Below are 25,103 nucleotides of genomic sequence, written 5' to 3'. Positions count from 1 at the left end.
AAATGCGCGACCCCTTATTTTTAAACAGTGACCCCTAGTTCTCGGTTCACCCACAAGAGGAAACATCCTCTCCGCATCCACCCTGTTAACGCCCCTCAGGATCTTATGGCCTATTAAGGCCATTAAGGATTTAATTAACGTTATTATAAACGCCTGTCCAACCTTATGGTTGGCGGGCAGGTGAAAAGGCCAAGCGGCCTTCGCGTTTTTCAGGAAACCTCATCCATGAGTAGGATGAGGTTTCCTAAATCTTTCATTTGATAAATAAAAAAATTTTCATTAATATAAAAACATGTCCCAACTCATATGACACAGTCACATGAGAGGACAGGTTTAAATCAATTTATAAACCTTTAATTTTTTGAACATCAATTTAATCTCCGAGGCAGCTCCATGCCTCAGGAAGATTGAAGCACTGTTTCACATGCATTTGACTCTCCCTACTCCCCCCGCCTGCACAGGTAGGGCTGAGTGCTACTGGCCATGTATTATGCTGGAAGGGCCTTAATTGGCCTGTCTGTGTAAATTAATTATCTAAGTTGAGATGGCTGGGCAGATGATGTGCTGTAGCTGTATAATGTGGGAGCTGGCAGATCCCATTGCGAGTTGCAGTGACCACATCTGCAGCAAATGTTGTTGCTGGAGGAACTCAGGCTCAGAATTGATGAACTGGAGTCCGAGCTCCGGATGCTGCGGCACATCCGGGAGGGGGAGAGTTACCTGGACGCTTTGTTTCAGGAAGCAGTCACACCTGGTAGATTAAGTACCTCAAGTCCGGTCAGTGGTTAGGGTCAGCAGGGTGTGACTGCAAGTGAGGCAGGTAGAGGGATCCTGTGTTCAGGAACAGAGAAGCCTCAGCTCTTGACCTTGTCCAACAGTACAAGGTACTTGCTCCCTGTGTGGATGAGGAACAGGGCTGTAGGGAGGATGAGCCAGCTGACCACGGCACCGTGGCACAGGAGGTCATTCAAGAGGGGGGAGCAAAAAGACAAGTGGTAGTTGTAGGGGATTCTATAATTAGGGGAATTGACAGCTTCCTTTGTAAGCAGGATCGAGAGTCCTGTATGGTATGTTGCCTGCCTGGTGCCTGGGTGAGGGATATCTCTGACCGCTTGAAAGAATATTGGAGAGGGAGGGGGAGGATCCAGTTGTTGTGGTCCACATCAGGACAAATAACATAGGTAAGACTAGGAAAGAGAACCTGTTTGGGGATTATCAGGAACGAGGCAGTAAATTAAAGAACAGGTCCTCAAGGGTTATAATCTCCGGATTACTACCCGAGCCACGTGCAAATTGGCATAGGGACACGAGAATAAGGGAAGTAAACACGTGGCTAAAGGAGTGGTGCGGGAATGAGGGATTCCATTTTGTGGGGCACTGGCATTAGTATTAGAACAGGAGGGATCTGTACTGTTGGGACAGTCTCCACCTGAACCAACCTGGGACCAATGTTCTAGCGAAAAGGGTAAATAGGGTAGTCAACAGGATTTTAAACTAGAAAGTGGGGGGGAGGGAAGGGTAAAACTCCAAGAAGTATGATGGGAAACAAAGCAGCAGATTAGCATATGGGGGGGTGGATTCAACTTCATGGAAAATTATGAAAAAACTGAAAAGAAAGGAGAGCCCAGGAGAGGCTATTAAAGTCTCCAGAATACAAAATAGGACAGAGTGTTTGGAAAGGGTTAGGAATCTAACTTTAAGCACATCAGATAAAAGGATGACAATGAGAAAGGGGATGGGAAATACAGGACTGAAGGTGTTGTATCTGAATGAATGCAGTGTACGAAATAAGGTAAATAAGCTTGTGGCGCAGATTGAAATTGGCAGGTATGATGTGGTGGGCATCACGGAGACATGGCTGCAAGGGGATCAGGACTGGGAGCTAAATTTCCAAGGATATACATGCTATCAAAATGATAGGCAGGTTGGCAGAGGGGGTGGGGTTGCTTTGTTAGTAAGAAATGAAATTAAATCAATAGCAAGGGTCAGATGATGTAGAATCTGTGTGGGTAGAGTTGAGGAACCGCAGAAGTAAAATAATCATAATGGGAGTTATGTACAGGCCTCTGATCTGTAGTCAGGATGTGGGGCACAAGATACACCAGGAGATAGAAAAAGGCATGTAAGAAAGGCAAGGTTACAGTGATCATGGGGGATTTCAATATGCAGGTAGACTGGGAAAATCAGGTTGGTAGTGGATCCCAAGAAAAGGAATTTGTGGAATGTCTACAATGAATGAGATGGCTTTTTGGAGCAGCTTGTGATGGAGCGCACTAGGGAACAGGCAATTCTAGATTTAGTGATGTGTAATGAGGCAGATTTGATAAGGGAGCTTAAGGTGAAGGAACCTTTAGGAGGAAGTGACCATAATATGATAGAATTTACCCTGCAATTTGAGAGGAAAAAGCTGGAATCAGATGTAACGGTATTACAGTTGAATAAAGGCAACTACAGAGGCATGAGGGAGGAGCTGGCCAGAATTGACTGGGAGATGAGCCTAGCAGGAAAGACAGTGGAACAGCAATGGCAGGAGTTTCTGGGAGTAATTTGAGAGACAGCAAAAATTTATCCCTAGGAAGAAGAAGCATACTAAAGGGAGGACGAGACAACCATGGCTGACAAGGGAAGTCAGGGACAGCGTAAAAGCTAAAGAGAAAGCATACAATGTGGCAAAGAGCAGTGGGAAACCAGGGGATTGGGAAGCCTACAAAGACCAACAGACAACAACTAAAAAAGAAATAAGGAGGGAGAGGATGAAATATGTCGGTAAACTAGCCAGTAATATAAAAGAAGATTGCAAGAGTTTTTTTAGATATATAAAGGGTAAGAGAGAGGCAAAAGTGGACATTGGGCCGCTGGAAAATGACGCTGGAGAAGTAGTAATGGGGAACAAAGAAATGGTGGAGGAACTGAATAGGTACTTTGCGTCAGTCTTCACGGTGGAAGACACGAGTAACATTCCCAAAGTTCAAGAGGTGAGTATGGTGGCCTTTACCAAGGAGAAGGTGCTAGGAAAACTAAAAGGTCTGAAGTTGGATAAATCACCTGGACCAGATGGATTACACCCCAGAGTTCTGAAGGAGATAGCTGAAGAGATAGTGGAGGCGTTAGTGGTGATCTTTCAGCAGTCACTGGAGTCAGGGAGGGTCCCAGAGGACTGGAAAATTGCTGATGTAACCCCCCCTGTTTAAGAAGGGAGTGAGGCAAAAAGACGGGAAATTACAGGCCGATTAGCCTGACCTCAGTTGTTGGTAAGATTTTAGAGTCCATTACTAAGGATGAGATTTCAGAATAATTGGAAGTGCATGGTAAAATTGGGCAAAGTCAGCATGGTTTCATCAAGGGGAGGTCATGCCTGACAAATCTGTTAGAATTCTTTGAGGAGGTAATGAGTAGGTTGGACAAAGGAGAGTCAATGGATGTTATCTATTTGGACTTCCAGAAGGCCTTTGACAAGGTGCTGCACAGAAGCCTGCTCAGTAAGATAAGAGCCCATGGTGTTAGAGGCAAGGTACTAGCATGGATAGAAGATTGGCTATCTGGCAGGAGGCAGAGAGTGGGGATAAGGGTGTCCTTCTCAGGATGGCAGCCGGTGACTAGTGGAGTTCCGCAGGGGTCAGTGTTGGGACCACAACTTTTCACTTTATACATAAGTGATTTAGATGAAGGAACTGAGGGCATCCTGGCTAAGTTTGCAGATGATACAAAGATAGTTGGAGGGACAGGTAGTATTGAGGAGGCGGGGAGGCAGCAGAAGGATTTGGACAGGTTAGGAGAATGGGCAAAGAAGTGGCAGATGGAATATGACACGGGGAAGTGTGAGGTCATGCACTTTGGTAGGAAGAATAGAGGCATAGACTATTTTCTAAATGGGGAAAGAATTCAGAAATCTGGAGTGCAAAGGGACTTGGGAGTCCTAGTCCAGGATTCTCTTAAGGTTAACTTGCAGGTTGAGTTGGTAGTTAGGAAGGCAAATGCAATGTTGGCATTTATTTCGAGAGGACTAGAATATAAAAGCAGGGATGTTCTGCTGAGGCTTTATAAGGCTCTGGTCAGACCACATTTAGAATATTGTGACCAATTTTGGGTCCCGTATCTCAGGAAGGATGTTCTGGCCCTGGAGAGGGTCCAGAGGAGGTTCACGGGAACAATCCCAGGAACGATAGGCTTAACATATGAGGTACGTTTGAGGACTCTGGGTCTATACTCGATGGAGTTTAGAAGGATGAAGGGGGGATCTGATTGAAACTTACAGAATACTGAAAGGCCTGGATAGAGTGGACGTGGGGAAGATATTTCCATTAGTAGGAGAGACTAGGACACGAGTAATTTCCCGTCTTTTGCTTCACTCCCTTCTTAAACAGGGGGGGTTACATCAGCAATTTTCCAGTCCTCTGGGACCCTCCCTGACTCCAGTGATTCCTGAAAGATCACCACTAATGCCTCCACTATCTCTTCAGCTATCTCCTTCAGAACTCTGGGGTGTAATCCATCTGGTCCAGGTGATTTATCCAACTTCAGACCTTTTAGTTTTCCTAGCACCTTCTCCTTGGTAAAGGCCACCATACTCACCTCTTGAACTTTGGGGATGTTACTCGTGTCTTCCACCGTGAAGACTCAAAATAAAGGGAAGACCTTTTAGAACAGAGATGAGGAGAAACTTCTTTAGCCAGAGAGTGGTGAATCTATGGAATTCATTGCCACAGAAGGCAGTGGAGGCCAGGTCATTGAGTGTATTTAAGACCGAGATAGATAGTTCTTGATGGGTAAGGGGATCAAAGGTTATGGGGAGAAGGCAGGAGAATGGGGTTGAGAAGCTTATCAGCTATGATTGAATGGCGGAGCAGACTCGATGGGCCGAATAGCCTATTTCTGCTCCTATGTCTTATGGTCTTATGGCGGTGCGGAGCCGATCGCAGGTGGCAATCGGCTCTGCGCCTGCCCCTATCCATTCCTGCTGAGCCCGCCCACCATATGAAAAATCCTGCTCTATATGTTTCAATCGAGTTGTCTGTTACTCTTCCAGATTCTAGTGGATACAAGCCTAGCCTGTCCAATCGTTCCTCATAAGACCATTCCAGGTATTAGTCTGGTAAACTTTCTTTGAACTGCTTCTAATGCATTTACATCCTTCCTTTAAAAAGGTGACCAATACTGTATATAGTGCTCCAGATATGGTCTCGCTAGCGCTCTGTATAACTGAAGCATAACTTCCCTACTTTTGTATTCAATTTCCCTCGCAATAAATTATAACATGCTATTAGCTTTCCTAATTACCTGCTGTACCTGCATACTAGCTTTTTGTGATTCATGCACTAAGACACCCAGATCCCCCTGCATCTCAGAGCTCTACAATCTCTCAATATTTAGATTAATATGCTTTTTTATTCTTCCTGCCAAATGGACAATTCCACATTTTCCCACATTATACTCCGTTTGCCAGATCTTTGCCCACTCACTTAACCTACCTATATCTTTTCATAGCCTCCTTATATCCTCGTCACAAATTACTTTCCTACCTATCTTTGTGTCATCAGCAAATTTGGCATCATCCCATCCATCCCTTCATCCAAGTCATATATAAATTGTAAACAGTTGAGGTCCCAGCACTGATCCCTGTGGAACACCACTCATTACATCTTGCCAACCTGAAAAAGACCAATTTATGTCTACTCTTTGCTTCCTGTTAGCCAGTCAATCTTCTATCCGTGTCAATATGTTACCCCCTATACAATGAGCTTTGATTTTCTGCAATTACCTTTGATGTGGCACTTTATCAAATGGCTTCTGGAAATCTAAATACATTACATCCACTGGTTCCCTTTATCCACAACACAAGTTACTTCCTCAAAGAACGCCAATAAATTTGTTAAACACGATTTTCCTTTCACAAAACCCATGTTGACTCTGCCTGATGACCGTGGACTTATTTAAGTGCCCTGCTATAGCTTCTATAGCTAATTGGGCTGCAGTTTCCTGCTTTCTGATTCTCTTTTTGAATAATGGAGTTACATTTGTTATCTTCCAATCTAATGGAACCTTTCCTCAATCTAGGGAGTTTCGGAAAATTAAAACCAGCGCATCAACTATCTCACTAGCTACTTGTAAGACCCTAGGATTAAGTCCATCAGGACCGGGGCACTTGTCAGCTCACAGCTCCAACAACTTACTCAGTACCATTATCTCTGGTGATTGTAATTTTCCTGAATTTCTCCCTCTCTTCCATTTACTGATTTATAGCTGCTTCTGAGATGTTAATGGTGGCTTGGTGTAAGTCACTTGCACCATCATCTTCTGTAACATTTGTGTTGGGACATTACCACACACCATAGATAGATCATTACTGTGGCACAACCTTTCAGCAAATTCAATAGCATATTTTACATGTGTTGCAAATGACTAGTCCTAAATGAGATGATTAGAGATCTTTTCTATGGAGTCATTTGAAATTAACTTCAACACTTCTGAAATTAAGGCCTTGATATGTATGGGGTGAGAGAGGGAGCACATGTTTCTGGGGGAAGCATAAAATGCGGAGGTCCTGCTGAATTTAGCAACAGGATCTTATCAGTATCTTTTACTTTGTTTCCCAGCTGGCCAGTTGCCAAGTGGGAAAGCCACATGTAGGAAGTAACAGCCGGAGAACTCCGTGTACAGTTTCCTGCCATTGGAAAAGAACAGTGAATGATGAGGGGTGCAACAGCCAGGAGGGAAAGAGGGAGGGAAGAGTTGGAGCACAGTAGGTTAGGACAAATCAGTGGGTTGTGGGAGGGAGAGGCAAAGGTTGTGGGGCAGTGGTGTTGTGGACTGGTAAGCGGAAGAGACGGAAAAGTCCTGGGGATGAAGGAAGGTTCAGGTTTGCGGGTTGTGAGGAGCTGCTGGCTGATTGTGAGCTATGGGTCAGCAGATCATGGCAGATGATTTGGTAGGGGGTTGGGGCATAGCACTCCTGCTCCTCTTAGCCCACAAGCACTCCTGGATCTAGCCACTCCAGTCTCTTGAGCCCTTTGCTGGCCAGCATTAAATCCAAATGTTTATAAAAACCAGAGGAACTGGGCCTCAATGACATATTATAATGATGGACCTGTCTCTCCAGAGTGGGCCACTTGGACTCCACGAAACCCATGTGGTTAAACTAGAAGTGGGTGCATTTATGGCATGTTTCACACATTTCTGAATTTAACCACCCTCCTCTTGACTCTCTCTTACTGGTTTTGTGGTTGTGAGGCAAGGGTGTGTGGTGGGAGCGGTTAAAATTCCCCCCACGTCTCAATCCTTGTACTGATCTTTTTCAATTTATATTTTTACTTACTGAGCCTGAATCTAATGTTGATGATTCTCTAATTTCCTGATCATTATTTAAAAACTTAAGAAAAGCATGGAATGAGAAGGGATGAGATTCAATGGATTTTTAAATCTCCTAAAAAGGAAAAAGTCTGCCATCTTCAAAAATTAAAATCAGGCAAATGTCAATAACTTTGTGCTGACCTCATTTATACCAGGGACACAAAGAAATATATTCTACATAAGAATAGACCTAACTAGTTTTCTCTGTATGGAATTTCCCCGATTCCACCATATAATAACTGCAAGTGCAACAAAATAAATGACCAGGGAAATGGAGGAGGAGAGGAATATGAAGGGAACATTCCACACATGTAGGGCTAAGAATCTGCTTACTGCGACTCATTAAATTCACCTGGTAGAATAGGTTTGGAGCAGGTCAGTGAAAGAAAACCAACCATTTCACTATGAAACAAAAGCAGATACAGTGAAAGGGCAAAAGATACAAACCTAAGAACAATGATAAGGAATTTCATGATTGCTTTCCACCCCCAATCATATAGCATGAAAAATACACGTAGACTTCGCTAAAAAAAAACCTTGAAACAAGATTTTGCAAAGCAAAGAAAACTTAATTAAAATGGAGATAGGCATTCCAAAGTAAACAAGGCAGACCTAATTCTGGATTAGCAATATAACTGAAACGCTGTTGAGATAAGATATGCTTCACAGCTTCCGTTCTGCACAGCTGAGTTTTGAGGGCCTTAGTAACTAAAACAGTTATGGCTTAAGTATGGAATAAATCAAGCAACACCTAGCCTGCCCTAGGCTTGTGACAGGATGTTATTTCTTCCATGAGTGAGTTGCAAAGCAAGTGTGAATATTTTATGACACCACTCAACTCAATATGTTGGTAGTTTGCTGTCAACTACTATAAGGAAAAAATCTTGTTGCAAAGGGGTCTTTAAAAAATGCTGTTAATATGGCACTGCTACCTATTAAGAAATAGGGACTTTTTGTTTGGGTTAAGCCTTTATAATTGTGTAAATACGAGGTGTGTAATGGTGGAAAAAATGAGAAGGTTAGAAGTTTATGATGTTAAGTACATCTTGTGAAGAAATTGTAAAGAAACCTCCCAGGGGAAAAAGGTGTTAAGAAATAGGAACTTAGTCCGGGCGGAGGCAGAGGGCTCCATTTCCCAGCAGGCCCTAGAGTTCCAGGCATGTGCAGAGTGCGAGAGTGTGACAGGCTGTGTGTGCTCTGTTCAGGTTTGTTTTTTTCAGTTGAAGGGCTCAGCCATCCGGGACATCGGGAGTACGCCTGTGCAGGGGGTGAGAACAAGGATCACGAGACCCAGGGTTTTGGGCACCATAACATGGTGAGTCCCAGGACCGAGAGGAGAGAACACAGAGAATCCAAGGAGAGGTCCCAGAGAGAGAAACCACTGGGGAGAGGAGCAAAGAAAGAGGCTCCAAGCAGCAAAAATGCTGCTGTTGGTAGGCTCCAGGTGGTGAGTGCCTGGGAGAAGCCCTAGAGAACTGAAAAGGCAGTGGAAGGTTGGTGACATTGTGTTGTGGGCAATTGGGGCAAAGGTAAACCTTTGAAGCAGAAATGTTCTCTGCTCAGAATAGCTGAAGAGCTGGAGTTGTATCTGTGAGTCAATGCTGGAATATGGTCTTGGGAAGCCGGTGGAATGTAGTATCAGCAGAAGAGATTAAACCATCCAGAGGTGAGCAGTCATTGAGGCATTCTGAGTCAGAATAACTTTGAAGGAATTCAGAGGCTAGATCTTCAAAAGCGAAGACTTGAAATCCTTCGTAAGGGAGACAGAGTTTTATTGAGATTGTGTAATTCACAGTGGACACTGACATCTGGGTGGGTTGCTGAGAAATCCATGGGATCTGTCTTGGTCGCATCAGCTATTTATTGTGCAGGGTGGTGTGTTCAACCACAATTTGCCTGTTAACTCACACACACCTCATGTTAATTCTGATTGTTAGAGTATAAGATAGATAATGTAAATTGTTTTACTTTTCTGACTTTGTATAGTAAAGTTTATTTTGGTTTGTTTTAAGCCATGGAATCCTCTGGCTTTATTCTTTTAGCAAGTACCTTGGATCTCAAATCCTTGACCTCCCTTCCTAACAGCGCTATGGGTGTACCTAATCTACATGGACTGCAGCAATTCAAGAAGGTGGCTCACCACCATCTTCTCAAGGGTAATTAGGGATGGGCAGTAAATGCTGGCCTGGCCAGTGACTCCCACATCCCATGAATAGAATAGATAAAACAAAAGAGATAACTGTGTCACAACCAGTCTTTAACTCTGATCTGTGCAGATCGAGTTGACTCCACACAGTTAAAGAGTTAACATGCTCTCCGCAGTGACATCATTTAGATGTTTAAAAACACAATTGTAAAGCAAAAACAGAATTACCTGGAAAAACTCAGCAGGTCTGGCAGCATCGGCGGAGAAGAAAAGAGTTGACGTTTCGAGTCCTCATGACCATGAGGACTCGAAACGTCAACTCTTTTCTTCTCCGCCGATGCTGCCAGACCTGCTGAGTTTTTCCAGGTAATTCTGTTTTTGTTTTGGATTTCCAGCATCCGCAGTTTTTTTGTTTTTTACAATTGTAAAGCATATGGTTATTTCAACAAATCACTTTAATTTTAGTAATCACCATTTTAATCAGCTAAATCCAGCATTCATTTAGCATGGACATACTCCACAGGAATGTTAGTTTAATGGCTCTTCCACTTGTATACTTACCATTTATGTTGGCTTTCACTCTAGAGTTCTTTCTGAATCTACTCACATCCTGAATGAGCTTATCAACTTCCTTATTAAGATCATCAATGTCTCTATTAAGCACTTTGGTGCCATTTGAAATATTCACATTTGGATCAATCTGCATTTTGGTTTCACTGCACAACAAATAAATTGTAAAGATATTTAACACATTATTACATAACACATAATTACATAACTGTGTGGTTATATATTAACACCTTTTGTCTCACATTAGTACCATGTGTGCCATATTCTGGCAAAACTGGAGTCAATGGGAATCAGGGGGAAACCTCTCCGCTGGTTGGAGTCATACCTAGCACAAAAGAAGATGGTCATGGTTGTTGGAGGTCAATCATCTCAGTTCTAGGACAAAAACAAAAATAGAATTACCTGGAAAAACTCAGCAGGTCTGGCAGCATCGGCGGAGAAGAAGAGAGTTGACGTTTCGAGTCCTCATGACCCTTCGACGGAACTAGTTCTGTCGAAGGGTCATGAGGACTCGAAACGTCAACTCTCTTCTTCTCCGCCGATGCTGCCAGACCTGCTGAGTTTTTCCAGGTAATTCTGTTTTTGTTTTTGTTTTGGATTTCCAGCATCTGCAGTTTTTTTGTTTTTATCAGTTCTAGGACATCACTGCGGGAGTTCCTCAGGGTTGTGTCCTAGGCCCAACCATCTTCAGCTGTTTCCTCAATGGCCTTCCTTCCATCATAAGGCCAGAAGTGGGGTTGTTTGCTGATGATTGCACTATGTTCAGCACCATGTGCGACTCCTCAGATACTGAAGCAGTCCATGTCCAAATGCAGCTAGACCTGGACTATATCCAGACTTGGATTGACAAGTGGCAAGTAACATTCACACACACAAGTGGCAGGCAATGACCATGTCCAACAAGAGAGAATCTAACCATCACCCTTTGACATTCAATGGCATTACCAATGCTGAATCCCCCACTATCACTACTACCATTTACCAGAACTGGATTAGCCATATAAATACTGTGACTACAAGAGCACGTCAGAGGCTAGGAATCCTGCAGTGAGTAACTCACCTCCTGACTTCCCAAAGCCTGTCCACCATCTACAAGGCACAAGTCAGGAGTGTGATGGAATACTCCTCAATTGTCTGGATGACTGCAGCTCCAACAATACTCAAGAAGCTTGACACTATCCAGGAGAAAGCAGCCCGCTTGATGGGCACCCCTTCTACAAACATTCAATCCCCCCGCCACCGATGCACAGTAGCAGTAGTGTGTACCATCTACAAGATGCACTGCTGAAACTCACCGAGGCTCCTTTGACAGCACCTTCCAAACCCATAACCACTCTCATCTAGAAGAACAAGGGCAGCAATCACATGGAGACACCACCACCTGGAAGCTCCCCTCCAAACTACTCACCATCCTGACTTGGAAATATATTTTGTTGTTAGAAACTCAATGGCTGAGATTTTCCCAGCATGGAGTGAGTCCTGACAGTGGACCGAGAGGCAGGTCCCAAGCCCATGTGGGAGGTCAACCAGACTGTGGTGGCAATGTTTCTGTTGGCGGCCAATTAAGAGGCCTCTGCTGAGCTTGTCATGCAATTAAGGATGACACGCTGTCAGCCCAACCAATCAGAGCTCTGCAACCTGGGCAACACCACAGAGAGAGAGGTGAAAGGGGACTTAGGGGAGGTAAAAGAAAAAATGTTGTTGTTCTGGGGCCAGGCAGGGACACCCTGGTGATTGGAGGGGAAACCCCTCCAGTGGTGGTGTCGGGACCAGGGTGGCGTGGGACCATTGCCGTTGGCAGCCCCCTCCTTGGGTAATGGAGCCTCTAGAGCCCCCTCACCCCACTGGAAAGCTGCTGGGAGCCATGCAGTGGCGTCATCATGTGACAGGCCTTTCCCCCCCACCCCCATCTTAGGGATGGGCAATAAATGCTGTGCCAGCAAAACCCACACCCCTTGAAGGAATAAATAACAAGATACATAAATACTGGCTTCCATATGTCATCTACTTTCCAAAAATTAAAAAGAAAACAAAAATTAAATTTAAAAAATGGGTTTCAGTTACGTATTAGATTCATAATTATCATCAGGTTTATGCCTTAGATTGGTATTAGGTTTGAGATTATGTAAGATTTACAGCACAGTAGGTGGTGATTGGGTAGACCTGGTCTATGCCATGTTTATGCTCCATGTAAGCCCTTTCCACCCCTCTTCATCTAACCCTATCTACATATTCTTCTATACATTTTTGCCTCATGTACTTACCTAGCTTTCTCTTAAGCAATGTATGCCATTTCCTTCATCTAACCCTATCTGCATATTCTTCTGTTCATCTTTGCCTCATGTACTTATCTAGCTTTCTCTTATGCAATATATACCATTTCCTTCAACTACTCCGTTTGAGAGCAAGTTCCACAGTTGAACCACTCTTTTGGTAAAAATAGTTTCTCCTGAATTCCCTATTGGATTTATTGATGAACATCTTCTATTTATGGATCCTAGATTTGGACTGACCTGATGGCTAAAACATCTTCTGAATCTTGACCCCTTTATAAATTTATAGACCTCTTATTAGGTTACCCCTCTGCCTTTCCTTTAATGGAGAAGTCACAGTTTGTTCAGTCTTTCTTATAGCTACAACCTCTCAGTTCTTGTAAACTATTTTTACACCTTTTCAATACACCTATATCCTTCTGGTAATATGGAGCCCAGAGCTGTATACACTACTCTTAATTGTGGACTTCCCTGCTTTTCAGTTCTAATCCACAGGACATAAACCCCAGTGCTTTTTTTGCATTTGTTATAGTCTTGTAAACCTTATTTTTTGCTACTTTTACTGATTGATGAATGTCTAGCCCTCGATCACTTTGCTCCTCTATTCCATTTAGGGATAAATACAGTGATAATACAACTTTATTTGAGGAGATGGTTGCAGAGGATTGTTTTTTGAAGTAGAGATGCAAACTGGGATGAATTTGTCAGGGTGAGATACATTTTGGAGATGACTGTATTGTGTGAAACTGGCCACCAGTTTATGTATTCATTATGATGCAGTCACAGTCAGTAGTTCAGGGTTGTATTTTGACAACAACCTGCCATTAGGTGACAGGTTTTTAAGGGGCAATCCTACACCTCATCATATATGATTTCCACATTACAGAATCTGTGTATAATCTGTCAATGAATTAGCGTACAAATAAATTGATTGGAAGAAGTGCAAAAACAACTCCAGAGGCAATATTACACGACTTAGTTGTTCATTAACTGTAATCTAACTTTTAAACTTGCAAATCTGAGGTTTAAAATATGCCAAGCTCCTTTACATTTCAGATGTTAGAAAAGCAATACCTGTAACTGGCACAAAACAAAAATAAAAATAAAAATACCTGGAAAAACTCAGCAGGTCTGGCAGCATCTGCGGAGAGGAACACGGTTTAATGTTTCGAGTCCGTATGACTCTTCAACAGAAATGTAACTGGCATCCTCTTTTCTAAAATTAAGATTATTTCACAGATCTTCAGACTGGTTAAGTACAAAAGCTCTGCTCCTCTAGTTAGGTTATAGTGAGCTTTTAAAATAACTTAGGGGAAAAATTTTGGGTGCAGGGATCATGATGAGTAATTAGCCTATGCCTGGTTCTGGTGAGGCAGGCAGCACACTCAACAGGACACCGCATGATGTACAGCCTAGACCTGTTAAAGGCAGCTTGCCACTCTTAAAAGGGGAGGTGTACTCAGGATATAGCAGCTGCTGCAACTGCCTCAGGAAGGCTGGGATGGAAAGTAAAGGACAGCAAATGAAGTAACAGGCCAGAGAGAGGGCTCCCAGGTTTTCAGATGTGGGTGAGGGTGGTGGAAAAGAAAAGAGATGCCATGTTCCCCATGGGGGCCTAGAGGCCATCAAGGCACACACTGAGAATGGAATGGGAGCAAATGGCCAAGGAGGTCAATTTCTGGGGTCAGGCCCAGAGGACCGAGGGCTGCAATGCTGGAAAAAATATGAACAAATGTAACCTCATGACAAATGCAAGTATTGCAGAGTTCCCCTGATCGATCCAGGCAGCAAAATCATTGTCTCAGGATGTCGATAATGTTGCTCCATGATGCTCATGGCGAATACATGACTTTTGTTGTAGGCATGCTGTCCATGCATGGTGGGGTAGCAGATGGGAGCCAGGTGTACAGCATATATCCTTTGTCACTTAGCAGCCACACTTTTTTGAGTTGGGCCAAAGGTAGCTGGTACAGCTGACTGGCACTGAATGAATTTGTCATGGCTGCTGCCAGGAGGACAGGCATTCACTGACATGATCTTCTGGGCATGCTCATATGCCAACTGATAGAGTGTCAACCCTTGTGGTTGAGGAACATCTCCCTGTTAATATGTGGGGCCTGCAAAGCGACTTGTGTGCAGTCAGTATTACCCTGCACCACCTAGATTTTTGCTATCCTGGCAAAGCCATGTGCTCATTCCGCTTGCTTCTCTCTGGTCAGTGAGAAGACAATGAAATCTCTTCTCTTTCTTTCCAGGGGCTGTGTCACCTCCCTGATGCAGTGATGGATGGTGAACTGAGAAATGTTACTAACCTCACTTCTTTCCACCTGGAAGGATCTGGTGACTTAGAAATTCAGGGCCTTGGTGATCTTGACAGCCACTGGCAGCACACCCTCCCTCTGCCATGTGGCTGCAGGTTGGGTTGTAGGAGATCAGTCATCACCTTCTCCATGAAACATGAGTGCCGAATGCACTGCTCCTGGCTGAGATAGAGAAATGCTCCCCAATGGTGGATAGTGCCTTCGGTTGAGAACCCTGTCCTCCTCCTCACTTTGTATACCGTTTCCCCTCTCTGTGGCCTGTGCTCTATTTCCAAATTGTTCTGCAGCCCAAGAGGTACTGCAACTATAGTCATAATGAAACAGATCTTTTCCTGAAAGGCCTTCCAACTTCTCTGACATCCTTGTCAAAATCCCGCAAAATCCAAAGTTTGCAAACTCCTCTAAAGACAATTAACGTAGTGTTCCCACTAACTCTGCACCAGTGGAAGAAAATCAGAAGACCTCACCTAAAGGTAATATGGTTAACCTTCTAAATAGTGGGCTATCCCTTGCACTTTTGAGCACATGTAGAACTGGGAGTGTTTGAGAAAGGGCATTGGCTTGATCTGCATGATCCAAAATGGCAGCATGTCAAATTAGTGTAGAGGCTGTTTGATTCCAGGATTCACTCACTCTGAATGTTTCCTGTTTACACATGACACACCCACACAAGCTCCCTGACAATCTTTGGGAGTGCACAGACCACACCGATAGTGACTGGTAGTGTTCTGGCCGCCATTTTTGGAGCTTTGGGCTGCTGTAACACTGCCACAAGTGACTATGGACATGAAATTCATGGCCTTACTGTAATCCGTCACAGCCGTCTCACCAATATTAGTCTATGATGTGGTGGACTACAACTAAAGCACTACATAAATAGAGTAAAGATTCTACATGTTTCCACAACACAAATTTACTGTTAATATACTTATAGTTATACTTCTTCATTTTTGTTCAAAAGATATATTTTATTTAAATGTCTGTAACTCAAAGTGCATGTTCCTTGGAAGGATGGACTGTTCCTGAAAACTCATGGCCCTTTAAAAATACAATGTTCATTCTGCATGTGATATTTGGTGCTGACCCTACCTAAGTTTTTGATTTTGGGCTGGGAGAGCATCTAATTTACATGGACCAGTCAGCCATCCCAGGTGGATGCCCCAGCCCCCCCAACCAGCAGGCTGGCATGGCTGCTTTCACTAGCTCGCCAATGTCCTGAGGGGAGGAAATTTCTGGCCTGGGTGTCCTGGGCAATGACCACACCACTGGCATTGTTTTGGGTAGCTTTCAAGGCCTTGGGCAGGGCAAGACAGCTGGCTCTGTCTGGCTCCCAGCCTAATTTGTAGCCCTTTCACTGCACTTTTGGCCTTATGTAATAGAAGGATCATGGATCTTTGGCTCTAGTATATGGTATTCTCAAAGGAAAGTAAATCCTGAAATAAAATAAAATGGGAGATTCAATGTGAACCAACTCACATTAACTGGAAAGATGTATCAACAGTTAGTTTTTCACCTATGGTTCATATTTCAACTTTTTCTTTAGGCAAAGCCTATAAAATACCCTTCACAGACTGCAGATATCACAGGAAGTTTCAATTACCTTTGCCTACGATCGGAATTAATTAAAAAAGCTACACAAGCTAGTTGCTAGAGGGCTGACTTAAATTATGCACAAGCTGCACAATTTAAGTCAGCCCTCTAGCAACTAACTTGTCACCACATCATAGCATGGTAATGGATAAGGTTCAAACTGAAAAGTTAAAAGAAGTGTGGGTTTTAGTGAGTGTTATGATGTATCAGAAAGATGCTATTATGTGATATATCCCAACTAAAAATGATGAGTGCGTCAGAACTTGTCTATAATCTTCCAGCACATTACACTAGCTTCCACCCCACTTCAATCATTGGCGTAGACAACCACATTGCTTGCCTCTTGTTAAATTTAAAGTAAGCCAGGCAAGCCGTGGATTTAAAATTGTAACATCAATTATCTTATTATGAAGGGCATTTGTTAAACTTAAAATGTTGTAATCATTGAAAAATATTTTTCAATAATTAATTGAATCATTGTTCAAAGATTCAATTAATCATTGAACTAATTCTATGATTTATGATTTTATGGATGCTGGAAATCCAATACAAAACTCAGCAGGTCTGACAGCATCTGTAGAGAGGAATACAGTTAACGTTTCGAGTCCGTATGACTCTTCACCAGAACTAAGGAAAAGTAAAAAAGAGGTGAAATATAAACTGGTTTAAGGTGGGTGGTGGGACAGATAGAGCTGGATGGAGGACCAGTGTTAGCTGGAGATAGCCAAAAGATGTCATAGATAAAAGGACAAAGAGGTGTTGACGGTGGTGACATTATCTAAGAAATGTGCTATTAGTGACATTAAGGGTAGAAAACAAGACGAGCAAGGGACAGATAGCCCTAGGGCAGGTGGGGTTGGGCGGGTGGGGGGTGGGGGGGTGGTTGGTGGTTGGTGAAGGGATCGAAATAGGCTAAAAGGTAGAGATAAAACAATGGACGGAAATATATTTAAAAATAATGGAAATAGGTGGGAAAAGAAAAATATGTATAAATTATTGGAAAAAGGGATATCGGAAAGGGGGTGGGGATGGAGGAGAGAGTTCATGATCTAAAGTTGTTGAACTCAACAGTCAGTCCGGAAGGCTATAAAGTGCCTAGTCGGAAGATGAGGTGCTGTTCCTCCAGTTTGCGTTGAGCTTCACTGGAACATTGCAGCAGGCCAAGGACGGACATATGGGCATGAGAGCAGGGTGGTGTGTTGAAATGGCAAGGGACAGGGAGGACTGGGTCATGCTTGCGGACAGACCGAAGGTGTTCCGCAAAGCGGCCACCTGTCTGTGTTTGGTCTCTCCAATATAGAGGAAACCACATTGGGAGCAACGAATGCAGTAGACTAAATTGAGGGAAGTGCAAGTGAAATGCTGCTTCACTTGAAAGGAGTGTTTGGGACCTTGGATGGTGAGGAGGGGGGAAGTAAAGGGGCAGGTGTTGCACCTTTTGCGGTTGCATGGGAAGGTGCCGTGGGAGGGGGTTGAGGTGTAGGGCGTGATGGAGGAGTGGACTAGGGTGTCCGGGAGGATGCCACTTTCAAAAACAGTTTCTCTGACATGTCTTCCTTCCTCCTTAACGGAGGTTTTCCACCCATGTTAGTTGACAGGGCCCTCAACCGGTGTCTGGCCCATCTCCCGCGCATCCGCCCTCACACCTTCCTTTCCCTCCCAGAACCATGATGGGGTCCCCCTTGTCCTCACTTATCACCCCACCAGCTTCCGTATTCAAAGGATCATCCTTCGCCATTTCTGCCAACTCCAGCATGATGCCACCACCAAACACATCTTTCCTTCAGCCCCCCCACCGGCGGCATTCCGCAGGGACCATTCCCTCCGGGACACCCTTGTCCACCCCTCCATCACCCCCTACACCTCAACCCCCTCCCATGGCACCTTCCCATGCAACCACAGAAGGTGCAACACCTGCCCCTTTACTTCCCCCATCCTCAACTTCCCCCGTCCTCACCATCCAAGGGCCCAAACACTCCTTTCAAGTGAAGCAGCATTTCACTTGCACTTCCCTCAATTTAGTCTTACTGCATTCGCTGCTCCCAATGCGGTTTCCTCCACTTTGGAGAGACCAAACGCAGACTGGGCGATTGCTTTGCGGAACACCTTCGGTCTGTCCACAGGCATGTCCCAGACCTCCCTGTCGCTTGCCATTTCAACGCACCACCCTGCTGTCATGCCCACATGTCCATCCTTGGCCTGCTGAAATGTTCCAGTGAAGCTCAATGCAAACTAGAGGAACAGCACCTCATCTTCCAACTAGGCACTTTACAGCCTTCCGGGATGAATATTGAGTTCAACAACTTTAGATCATGAGCTCTCTCCTCAATCCCCACTCCCTTTCCAATAATTTATATATATTTTTCTTTTCTGACCTATTTCCATTATTTTTAAATGTATTTCCATCCATTGTTTTATCTCTACCTTTTAGCCTATTTTGATCCCTTCCCCCCACCCCACCCCAACCCCACTAGGGCTATCTGTCACAACAAAAACAAAAATACCTGGAAAAACTCAGCAGGCCTGGCAGCACCTGCAGAGAGGAACACAGTTGACATTTCGAGTCCGAATGACCCTTCAACAGAACTAAGTAAAAATAGAAAAGAGATGAAATATAAGCTTGTTTAAGTGGGGGGGGGGGGACAAATAGAGCTGGATAGAGGGCCAGTGATAGGTGGAGATAACCAAAAGATGTCACAGACAAAAGGACAAAGAGGTGTTGGAGGTGGTGATATTATCTAAGGAATGTGTGCTAATTAAGGGCAGAAAGCAGGACAAGCAAGGTACAGATAGCCCTACAACTTTAGGTCGTGAGCTCCCTCCCCCATCCCCACCCCCTTTCTGTTTCCCCCTTCCTTTTTTTTTCCCAATAAATTATAAAGATTTTCCTTTTCCCATCTATTTCCATTATTAAAAAAAAACCCACTAGAGCTATACCTTGAGTGCCCTACCATCCATTCTTAATTAGCACATTCGTTTAGATAATATCACCAACTTTAACTTTAACACCTATGTGTTCTATCGTACTATTGTCATTGACATCTTTTGATGATCTGCTTCAATCACTGCTTGTTTGTCCCTACAACCACACCTCCCCCCCCCTCCACCTCTCTGTCTCTCTATCTCTCCGCCCCCCCACACACACACCTTAAACCAGCTTATATTTCAGCTCTTTCCTGGACTCGAACTCAAGTTCTGTCGAAGGGTCATGAGGACTCGAAACGTCAACTCTTTTCTTCTCCGCCGATGCTGCCAGACCTGCTGAGTTTTTCCAGGTAATTCTGTTTTTGTTTTGGATTTCCAGCATCCGCAGTTTTTTTGTTTTTATCTCTGTGTTTAATTGACTGCCACTGCTCTTCAAGAAATGCCTACCTCCTTGAAGAAGTTCTGTTCCTCTCTGCGACAAGATTTCCGTATCTCTCTATTGCCTTGTTCACCTTCATTGCTTTCCATTTCCCTCCTAGTGTTTGACAAGGTGTTTACTAAAACCCGCTTTCACAGCCATATCTCCTTTCTCAGTGACTGTCTCCGTCTCCGACTTACCCCACGTGGATTTCAACTGAAATTCCACCCCTCATGTTTTGAACCCACCCAGGATTACAGGTATCTCCGGGACATAAAACGTTTCTCGGACTGCTGTTCCCGTCACATTCTGAAATCCACTCTCAGTGCCATGCGCCGCCATATGAACACACTTGACCTCTCCCTCCAGCAGCACCGCCGTACCCTTTTTCAAAGCTGCGCGTGCCCCCAGTTTCATTTTATCCTTCGGCTCATCCGACGCCTCAACAAGAAACTTTTTCTCTTTCTCTCAAGTGCTAAGGAACGCAAGCTCCAACAACTCATTGACACCAACACCCATCTAGGACCCTCCATCCCTGCCTGTCCCTCCGTCCCCACCCTTTCTTCCAGTCCCAACCCCAGCCGTGTATTCACTATACCCCCTGACCTTCCCCTCTCTGATGCTGAACGTTCAGTGCTCAGCAAAGGACTTAGTTTTATACCCTTACGCCCTCACCTCAATGAATTTCGGGCTCGGCATGATACTGAACTCTTCTTCCGCCGTCTTCGTCTCCGGGCTCACTTCTTTGGGCAGGAGTCCTCTCCCAGTTCAACGGATCCTTTTACCCATCTCCAATATTCTCCCTCCACCTGGACCCCTCCCTCTGGATTCTTACCTTCTCTCGATCTTTTCATTAAGAACTGTCGGCGCGACATTAGTCGTCTCAATTTCTCTGCTCCTCTCACCCATTCTAACCTGTCTTTCTCTGAACTTACTGCACTCCATTCTCTCAGGTCCAACCCTGACATTGTCATCAAACCCGCTGACAAGGGTGGTGCTGTTGTTGTCTGGCGCACTGACCTCTACCTCGCGGAGGCTGAGCGTCAACTCGCAGACACTTCCTCCTACCTCTCCCTGGACCATGACCCCACCACTGAACATCAAGCCACTGTTTCCAGGACTGTCACTGACCTCATCTCCTCTGGGGATCTCCCTCCCACAGCTTCCAACCTGATAGTCGCCCAACCTCGGACGGCCCGCTTCTATCTCCTACCCAAAATCCACAAACAGAACTGCCCTGGTAGACCGATCGTCTCAGCTTGCTCCTGCCCCACAGAACTCATTTCTCGTTATCTTGACTCCCTTCTCTCTCCCCTTGTCCAGTCCCTTCCCACCTACATCCGTGATTCCTCTGACACCTTACGTCACATCAACAATTTCCAGTTCCCTGGCCCCTACCGCTTCCTCTTCACCATGGACGTCCAATCCCTCTACACCTCCATCCCCCACCAGGATGGTCTGAGGGCCCTTAGCTTCTTCCTCGAACAGAGGCCCGAACAATCCCCATCCACCACTACTCTCCTCCGTCTGGCTGAACTTGTTCTCACGCTGAACAATTTCTCCTTCAACTCCTCTCACTTCCTCCAAATAAAAGGTGTGGCTATGGGTACCCGCATGGGCCCCAGCTATGCCTGTCTCTTTATGGGGTATGTGGAACATTCCTTGTTGCAGTCCTACTCCGGCCCCCTTCCACAACCCTTTCTCCGGTACATCGATGATTACTTCGGTGCCGCTTCATGCTCTCGTCAGGACTTGGAAAAATTTATTAATTTTGCTTCCAATCTCCACCCCTCCATCATTTTCACGTGGTCCATCTCTGACACTTCCCTTCCCTTCCTTGACCTCTCTGTCTCAATCTCTGGTGATAGGCTGTCCACCAATATCCATTACAAACCCACCGACTCCCACAGCTATCTCGACTACAGCTCCTCACACCCCGCTTCCTGTAAGGACTCCATCCCATTCTCTCAGTTCCTTCGCCTCCGTCGCATCTGTTCCGATGATGCTACATTCAAAAACAGTTCCTCTGACATGTCCTCCTTCTTCCTTAACCGAGGTTTTCCACCCACGGTCGTTGACAGGGCCCTCAACCGTGTCCGGCCCATCTCCCGCGCATCCGCCCTCACGCCTTCTCCTCCCTCCCAGAAACATGATAGGGTCCCCCTTGTCCTCACTTATCACCCCACCAGCCTCCGCATTCAAAGGATCATCCTCCGCCATTTCCGCCAACTCCAGCATGATGCCACCACCAAACACATCTTCCCTTCACCCCCCTTATCGGCATTCCATAGGGATCGCTCCCTCCGGGACACCCTGGTCCACTCCTCCATCACCCCCCACTCCTCAACCCCCTCCTATGGCACAACCCCATGCCCACGCAAAAGATGCAACACCTGCCCCTTCACTTCCTCTCTCCTCACCGTCCAAGGACACAAACACTCCTTTCAAGTGAAGCAGCATTTCACTTGCATTTCCCCCAACTTAGTCTACTGCATTCGTTGCTCCCAATGTGGTCTCCTCTACATTGGAGAGACCAAACGTAAACTGGGCGACCGCTTTGCAGAACACCTACGGTCTGTCCGCAAGAATGACCCAAACCTCCCTGTCGCTTGCCATTTTAACACTCCACCCTGCTCTCTTGCCCACATGTCTGTCCTTGGCTTGCTGCATTGTTCCAGTGAAGCCCAACGCAAACTGGAGGAACAACACCTCATCTTCCGACTAGGGACTTTACAGCCTTCCGGACTGAATATTGAATTCAACAACTTTAGGTCGTGAGCTCCCTCCCCCATCCCCACCCCCTTTCTGTTTCCCCCTTCCTTTTTTTTTTCCAATAAATTATAAAGATTTTCCTTTTCCCATCTATTTCCATTATTAAAAAAAACCCCACTAGAGCTATACCTTGAGTGCCCTACCATCCATTCTTAATTAGCACATTCGTTTAGATAATATCACCAACTTTAACTTTAACACCTATGTGTTCTATTGTACTATTGTCATTGACATCTTTTGATGATCTGCTTCTATCACTGCTTGTTTGTCCCTACAACCACACCACCCCCCCCTCCACCTCTCTGTCTCTCTATCTCTCCGCCCCCCACACACACACCTTAAACCAGCTTATATTTCAGCTCTTTCCTGGACTCGAACTCAAGTTCTGTCGAAGGGTCATGAGGACTCGAAACGTCAACTCTTTTCTTCTCCGCCGATGCTGCCAGACCTGCTGAGTTTTTCCAGGTAATTCTGTTTTAGCCCTAGTACAGGCAAGGTACAGATAGGGCTGTCACTTGCTTGTCCTGCTTTCTACCATTAATGTCACCATTAGCACATTGCTTAGATAATATCACCACTGTCAACACCCCTTTGTCCTTTTGTCTATGACATCTTTTGGCAATCTCTAGCTATCACTGGCCCTCTATCCAGCTCAACCTTCCTACCACCCCCCAAACCAGCTTATATTTTGCCTCTTCTCTATTTTTCCTTAGTTCTGTTGAAGAGTCATATGGACTCGAAATGTTAACTGTATTCCTCTCCGCACGTGCTGTCAGACCTGCTGAGTTTTTCCAGCTATTTTTGTTTTTGTAATCAATGAAAACCTGTGTAGTCATACAAAATGGAGTACATACCTGATCTTTACAAAATAATCCTTTGTCCTTTCAAATGCGTCAGAGGAAATAACTGAGTCATTCAGAATTTTGGCAAGCGCAGCAATTTTCTTTTCTAGCTTTTTAAACCATTCAAAGGAAGGCCCCAGTTTTACTCCAGGCACAGAGTTGGTCTTGTTGAACAGGCTTTCAATTGCTGGGATGAGTGCACAGATCTCTTCATCCAGCAGTTTAAAGCAAGGATGACACGGTGTGCATTTTGGAAACTCCTTGCAGTAACCCCAGGCACATTTGTTGCAATGCTGCCCTGTTACACCTTCACGGCAGTTACAAGTGCCTGTCGTCTTGTTACACGCAGGATTTTCTGTTCCTCCAAATTTGCAGTTACAGGCTGCAAGGGGAATATTGAAAGAATGAGCATTTTAAAATGTTGATGTGTGAAATGCTTCTGAACAATGCTTTGTAATAGCATGGCATCATACATTGACTATGATACGCAGAATCACCATTTCGATTGGAGGAAACAGGATGAAAACTCATAAGTGATATATATTTAGCTTAGGCAGTTAAAATTGCAAACGAGTATGAGAAGTAAAGTACTGCTTAATGGGCACTATATAATTAATCATTATGAACAGCTATATAAAATTGGCCAGTTTGCATTTCACTTCACTTCAAAAGATCAGGTAATGTACTCCATTTTATATAACTACACAGATTCACAGTTCTTCACCTCTTATAGCCATTATTCTCCCTTACACATTGGTTACTCATCAGGCTACAACGCAGGAGTTCGAAAAAAGGAAAAAGTGCACTTTCTATCCATGAGAGGCAGGTTTAGAATTGTGATGTAAGGAACAGTACTAGTGAGTGACACCATGCGGATTAAGTCAGGAAGCCAGCAGGCTTTAAATTGAGTGAATTACAAGGTCATGTCATAAATGGTGTGCTTTTCTCCGCTGTTGTTCCAAATTATATATTGCTTTTTCACTGGGGATCTTGAAGGAAAACATGGAATCTCTTGTTTCAAAAAAATAAATTTAATAGGAATTATTTTCTTTCAGTGTAGATATAATTCTGAGTGATGCTGTGTGATTAGATCTCTGGAAGGTTGTTATTTAGTGAATACTGTATTATAGTAGGGTGAAATAATATTTGCAAATTAACAATGCCCTAAACATTCTATCCTACACTTTCAGGCTAAGTGCTTGCTTGTCTCCTACTCTGTGTATTGTGATCTGCCCAAGGGATGGATTCTCTGCTTATTTCTCCATGCCTTGGGGTCCTGCGCTTTCCTCTTCTGTTGCTCTTAAGAGCCTCCCATTTTCAACTTTGATGAGCAATGAGCAAAATGACCAGGGAAAAGAATACATGACGAGGTTTCCCATTGCCAATTCCTCATGTGCGCTTAAAGGAAACAAGTCCTGGTAAGCAACCTGTAAGCAACCATTGTCGCTCGAGGTTCTAGCTCTTCCACCAGGGTTGGACCTGAGAGAACGGAGTGCAGTAAGTTCAGAGAGAGACAGGTTAGAATGGGTGAGAAGAGCAGAGAAATTGAGACGACTAATGTCTCAACCCTAACATTGTCATCAAACCTGCTGACAAGGGTGGTGCTGTTGTTGTCTGGCGCATTGACCTCTACCTCGCAGAGGCTGAGCGTCAATTCGCAGACACTTCCTCCTACCTCTCCCTGGATCATGACTCCACCACTGAACATCAAGCCATTGTTTCCATGACTGTCACTGATCTCATCTCCTCTGGAGATCTTCCTTCCACAGCTTCCAACCTGATAGTCGCCCAAACTTGGACGGCCCGCTTCTACCTCCTACCCAAAATCCACAAACAGGACTGTCCCGGCAGACCGATCGTGTTGGCCTGTTCCGGCCCCACGGAACTCATTTCTCGCTA

General features: G+C 44.7%; 1 protein-coding gene across 6 annotated transcripts in view; it reads right to left on the bottom strand.

The window, feature by feature from the left end:
- Positions 1 to 25,103, bottom strand: part of lamb4 (laminin, beta 4) — a 155,859-nt gene that overhangs the window by 21,191 nt on the left and 109,565 nt on the right. For all 6 annotated transcript variants that reach the window (XR_005944939.1, XM_041203600.1, XM_041203599.1 and 3 more), the window contains 2 exons: positions 23,217 to 23,586; positions 10,055 to 10,209 (listed from right to left, as the gene is read on the bottom strand). Coding sequence is in view for 5 of the 6 variants with exons in the window: in XM_041203600.1 (XP_041059534.1) it covers positions 10,055 to 10,209; positions 23,217 to 23,586 (525 nt within the window). In the remaining variant the exon portion in view is untranslated. The remainder of the gene's footprint in view (positions 1 to 10,054; positions 10,210 to 23,216; positions 23,587 to 25,103) is intronic.

The sequence above is a fragment of the Carcharodon carcharias genome, chromosome 13 (genome assembly GCF_017639515.1).
Source record: "Carcharodon carcharias isolate sCarCar2 chromosome 13, sCarCar2.pri, whole genome shotgun sequence".
Taxonomy (NCBI): Eukaryota; Metazoa; Chordata; class Chondrichthyes; order Lamniformes; family Lamnidae; genus Carcharodon; species Carcharodon carcharias.
The sequence above is the reverse complement of the archived record's forward strand: the minus strand, read 5'-3'. Positions and strand labels throughout refer to the sequence as shown.